Here is a 6,215-nt window from a genome sequence, read left to right on the forward strand (position 1 = left end):
AAAATTTATTTTTTACGAGAATCGAACATCAGACTTTCCCTTTATAAATGATGAGAAATACTAATAAAATGTAATACTAAGTGGCTGCATCTTTTAGAATATAACATTTTTCTTTTTAATTTCTTTTGCCTGAAATCACAACCATTTTGTGAAATGCTTTCAATGTTAGCCATTTGCCATTGAAGCCCATACAAAACTTGTTAATGTCCTTACGTGCTGGGCTTATTTGTGAGTACGATTTGGGCCAAGAGTTACATATCTGAATAATAGCCATTAGATCATTTTACTTAATTGGATCTACTGGCTTTTGTTCAAATGTGTAACTTAAATGTGCAATTTTGAGAGAGTTTTTTCCCCCTTTTTCTTTTGAGTAAGAATGGATTTTAATGGGCGTATCACTATTCACAAACACTTTAGTATGAGAGATTTTGTTATGCAGTCGCAATATATTATTTTATATATACTTCTCTCATCGCGTGTCTTTATCATATCACGTGATAAAATAAATTGAGAGAAAGTGTTACATCTCTGATTACACCAAAAATTTTCCTTATGATAAATGAAGTTCACACATAGACTTAAGACTTAAGGACAACATCAAAACTCATAACAAAAATCTTTTGTTGTGTCTATTACCAACATATGAACATTTACAAAGACACTCAACAGAAAAAAATAAAAAACAATAACAACAACCAAACCTTATTCCATTAAGTAGGGTCGGTTGTACGAATCTTACAACACCACAGACTCAACAAAACAATATTTTTATAAATAAAAAAACCTAGTCTTAAAACAAGTACGGGTTCATTTTATTCAACATGCAGTAGCAGCTTCCTTTAGCTTGCTCAAAAGAATTATTTCTATCTCAGCTGTGAGTCTGTGACATGATTGTTCATAACTTTGGCCCTCTTTGCTTGTTATTTGTTATTGCTTTGAGTATTGAGAATTGAATTGGAACAATTTGTGGTGGAAATATTTTTGAGATGCAATTAACTAGCACTTGGGAAGGTCACTTGGAGGTGGAAGAACAGATTCATTTGGGCCTTTGCCATTGTCCACCACAAATGCCATCTTCAGCCCCCATGTTGTGTGCACTTCAAGATGGCAATGCATAAACCAAACTCCTGCACATGTAAATATGGTTTTATTGAAAATCTTATATTGTATAAGTATAAGAGTCCTACATGTTACGTTATTAGATTGTCAATTTATACAACTGATGTTGTTTGAATACTATATGCATATATGTTTTTCTTCTTTCTAAATATTGTCTTCTAATCATTGCTTATTTCACTCATTTACTACTTACCTCCATCAGCTTTTTTTCGTTCCTTAATTTTTAACGTTAATTATAATTTATATTTGCTTTTACGATATCGAAATAGGGAATTGGACCTAAGAAGGATACATGCTTTTTGTTGAGAGTTGTCCCATATCGATGAGGGACAAAGTTTGCTATGTGCTTATATGGTTTTGGGCTACTCCCCATATTGCCAATTGGTTTTATGGTGGAACTTCAATTTCATCATGGTATCAGAGCTAGGTTGTCCTCGTGTGAAGCCAAACGGCCACACGCGCTCCACGTCACCCAGTTGTTGTCCACGTGTAGGCTTGAAAATTGGCCACACGTGCGGGGGCGTGTTGAGAGTTGTCCCATATTGGTGAGGGACAAAGTTTGCTATGTGCTTATATGGTTTTGGGCTACTCCCCATATTGCCAATTGATTTTATGGTGGAACCTCAATTTCATCACTTTTAGCCACTTAAGCTACGAACCTCTTGCATGTTTGTTTCTAGCACAAACTATACACATAATTAAGGAGGAGGTGTGGGTTTATACCTGGATTATCAGCCCTGAATCTGATAGCAGTCCATCCATTTGATGGCACTCCAATTGTGTTCCTCTCAACAGGATCAACGAGGTTGAATTTTTTCGGATCCTTCATTGGGTTGAAATTTCCCAGTCCCCTCCCAACCTCAAAGAAATTAAACCCATGAAGATGCACCGGATGGGTTTCAGGGGCAATCATCCCAGTGTCTTGCAACACAAGTTGCACTGTGGAGTTGTAAGCAAGTCTATAAAGCCTAGTCCCCTTCCTGGTCTGCAAATTCGTCGGCTGTGTCCCGGTGTAATTATAAGGATTCAGAGGGTTTCCTGGAAAATCATCGGTAAAAACTCCACTTATGTTGAAGAAATGTGCTTGAAGAAGTGCAATTTCAGGCATCACAAATGTGACATTGTTGATATCTGCCACCACCCTGTTACCATTGGTACATGATGCGCAAGTGTGAAGCCCTAAACCAACAGTGAACAAAAGGGAGTGGTCAATTTTCAACGGAACCCTAGCTGGAAATCGGATTGAGTTGAGACTTCTGAGGGAGTTTGTAAAGTTTGTTGCCACAGTTGTGGCATTTTGAGGAGGTGGGGCTGTGAGAATGGTCTTCGTGCTTTGAAGGGTGCCTATATAGTGCAATGTAGCGGTGGCGGTCTTGTTGTCCACAACGATGGTCGGATTGTCCATGAACGGCGAGGCTGCAACCAAGTACTTGCCTGAGCCAAGGTTTGTTGTTACAAGAACATTTGTTGTCTGCCCCGGGGCTATGAGAATGGTGTCAGTTTTGAAGGGTTTTGTGTACACAGCATCGACTTCAACTACCGTTAATTTGTGGTTAGCAATCTTAAAGAAGAGCTCTTCATTCAGTGCAGCATTGATGATTCTTAGCATGTATGTCTTCCCAGGTCTTACTGGTAATTTTAACCCTCCTGTATATACATCACATATAACTTAGAATCTTTATTATAAATACGCATCAATCGTCACATCATGTGATCAACTAATGAGCCGCACTAATATTTACCTTGTGATTGACAAGTTGAGAGTGGCCCTGGATGACCATTGATTGTGTGAGCGTCAGAGATATTTGGGGCTAAACCAGATTTTAAAGCCTCATTGATGACAGCTTCCGTATCTGATTTCCACCATTCACCTGCAAGTTAAATTAAGCAAAAATACTCTTTTAAAATAAATTTCTTTTGATACAAGCGATAGTAGGGGAGTAAGATTAAAACACCGGAAATTGAATATAGAAAATATGAGGGCAGTGGTCTTGGGCTCACCTAAAATTACAACCAATTCCTTTCGGGGAGCAGGAAATGGGTATGGGACACCATGCTTGGGTAAGATGACCAAGGCACCATGGACAGTGGCCCTGAGCCAAAGAATGTGTGCATGCCACCAAAGTGTGCCCCTTTGCCCAGTGATGGTGAAGTTGTATACATATTGCTGGCCCGGTTGAATTGGACACTGGGTTATGTATGCCGGCCCATCAGCCCAGCCCGTCCGGAGTTGTCGAATCCCGTGCCTTTTGATAAAAACCGAAAACATTATTACGACATAATCATGTACTTATTAACCATATTACTGATTGCATCTCTATACGTTTTGACGGGGACGAATTTGAGACATTACCAGTGGATGCTAACATTGTATTTGACATGGTTGACCACCTTGATTAGCACTGTATCATCTTCCCTAGCATAAATGGTGGGACCAGGATACCTTCCATTGACAGTGACAATGGGCTTGCTTGAACACAATCTTGAGATGTTCTTCTGCACCACCTACACAAACGACATGTAGCAGTTCATAGTGGAAGTCGTTAGTAAAACTGTAGGATAACGCTACCGCAAGTTTGGTGGCTTTTTCTCAACTACACCGCCTTCTTTGCTGTTTCATAAAGTGTTGCTTGGCAATTGGCAAACAGAGTTTAGATTGGGGTTTTGATTAATCTTGTTTATATCACATACTACATTAAACAAAAACATTAGCCACTTTTATTTATCTGTCACATTTTTTAAAATTGTTAGATGTTTTTTAATCTATATAGCGCAGACTTATACAAACACTTTAAGGGAAGAAATCCTTAATTTTTTTTTAAATGAGAATTAGTTGTGGAACCCACTCCACATCAAACTTCAACATTCCGAACCTTCTATTTTGTAAGTATCAACTCATTGATTATCTTTGCAAAAATTCAATTCAATTCGATTCGAAATCATCTGCTTATTTAATAGTCTTGATGAAATTTCTATGTTTCTTAGAACGTAATGTTTGTCAATTTCTTTGATCTTAATTAGATACTTCAAATATTTCTGATTTAGTTAATATTTTGTAAGGATGATCTTTAAAGTGTAATTTGAAAAATAAAAAATTCGAATTATTAAAATTCGATGTGGTGTGGATCCCGCATCTAATCTCTAATTTAAAAAATAGATAAAGATTTATTCCCTTAAAGATTATCCGGACTTGTATTATTTTTCCTTCATAAGGGTCAGGCCTACAAGTTGGCAAGTCCCACACTATTTTGTGAGAGACAATTGCACAATATATTTATGTGTGTGTGTCACGAACAAGAAAGAGAAAAATGATTAACGATGTACCGTCACAAATTAGAGTCAATTTTGTACGTTGGCTGGTCACCTCAATATATAATCAATTCATTAAACTAGGATTAACTTAGCAAAAAATTAAGAGGGTGACAAGAGCATGCATACAAGCATGCAATAAGCATAGATGAATTAAGAGACGTCAACCTTGCTGCTCCTAATGAAGCCAATATTAATATTATTTTTGCATGTACCTTATATGTGGGTGTGTATTTATATATGTGGATTATACACCCTCCCACTATAAATATTATTTTTGCACGTACCTTATATGTGGGTGTGTATTTATATATGTGGATTATACACCCTCTATATATGCATATAAAATATTATTCTGAATTTGAGTAATGCTAGGCAAACTAACTTTTTAGATCAATTTTGCAAATCTTATGATGTGTCACTGATAGAAAATAAGCATGTTAATCAACACTTAAATAATAATTCAATAATCAGCAATTATATCATATGTTTTACAAAATATGATTTAAATGGATAGTCTCCCTAGCTTATCCTTCTGAATTTGTGATCAACACGTACAGTCATTTATTAGCAATTAATCATGTTAAACTTACAAGAAAGACACTAATTAATATTACTTAATTGCCTCCCCTAATCATATGAAAGAGAAATAACAACCAAACACCAAATATACTATATGCATGCACTGCGCTGCAAATTTGGCAATGTTGTTCAATGTCTTGCAAAGTCCCAGTAACCAAAAGTACTAGCACTGCATGGTTAATTTTAGCTGTGTACAAATCAACAAACACTCTCTAGACTTAGTTTGATTTTGGGTGAACCACGTTAAATAGTTTGTGTTCTTTTACGGTTGTAATTTTACCATCTTTATTGGCCCCTTTGGACTATTGCCAGCTCTCCCCTTCCCGAACTCTAGACACAGAAAACTATTAATCGTCTGGCTAGCATGGGGTGGCAACTACTGAACCCTAGCTGCAGGACGCAAAACACTTAAAAGGTATATATGAACTGAAACTGTGTACTTACATTAAACTTGTAATGTCGAACCATGCATTCCACGGATACCGGAAAACACAAACACGCCACCAGAAGTACGACTCGAATCCACAGCACCATTGCCATTTTCTCTGGAGCTTTACTTCTCTCTCTCTCTCTCTCTCTCTCTCTCTCTCTCTCTCTAACAGACTTTAATTATTGCTCTTGATCTTTAGTTCTCTCTCTTACAACTAAAAGTTATAGGACCAAGCCATACTTATAAAGAGAGAAAATCTTAGTCTCTGTTGCCATGTCGTTTTTGCTTATAGTTTGGTAGGTGTAGATGAATGAATACTTAAGCATGAAGCTCTCTATACGTATAAATATATCAAAATGTGCGTATACGTATAGCTAGCTGAAGGCCAACAAACTTCCTGAAATAAATTATATCTTTTGTATTACACAAAGTAGTTATATCTTATACATGTCAACTAAAACACTAGCTTTATTTGAAGTCATATGTAAGTTGATGGATCTCTCTCTCTCTCTCTCTCTCCCCTCTTCCCCCAAGATGTCAAATTTGTGAAATGGTCAGCCACTGGTTTGGTGAACCCGTATTGGGTAAAGTACACCCAAACCCCAGCTAACAAACCAAAAAGTGGATGGATTTGCTTCTCCAACCATGGGAATCTCTCAAAGGTCAAGGAAATGACATAGAATAAGCCACAATCAAAATCAACAGAGATTATCCACTTGATTTCTTCAATCTTCATGATATTTTCGCTTATAACACTTACTTTTATATTGTTATT

General features: G+C 36.8%; 1 protein-coding gene across 1 annotated transcript; it reads right to left on the reverse strand.

The window, feature by feature from the left end:
• Window positions 1-604: 604 nt before the first annotated feature.
• On the reverse strand, window positions 605-5,667 carry LOC126617395 (laccase-4-like). The gene is made up of 6 exons (XM_050285444.1): window positions 5,455-5,667; window positions 3,473-3,624; window positions 3,121-3,365; window positions 2,862-2,990; window positions 1,843-2,766; window positions 605-1,127 (listed from the first exon to the last, which is right to left on the reverse strand). The coding sequence occupies exons 1-6, from the start codon at window positions 5,548-5,550 to the stop codon at window positions 997-999; spliced, it is 1,677 nt and encodes a 558-aa protein (XP_050141401.1). The 5' UTR covers window positions 5,551-5,667; the 3' UTR covers window positions 605-996.
• Window positions 5,668-6,215: the final 548 nt, after the last annotated feature.

The sequence above is a fragment of the Malus sylvestris genome, chromosome 3, assembly GCF_916048215.2.
Source record: "Malus sylvestris chromosome 3, drMalSylv7.2, whole genome shotgun sequence".
NCBI lineage: Eukaryota > Viridiplantae > Streptophyta > Magnoliopsida > Rosales > Rosaceae > Malus > Malus sylvestris.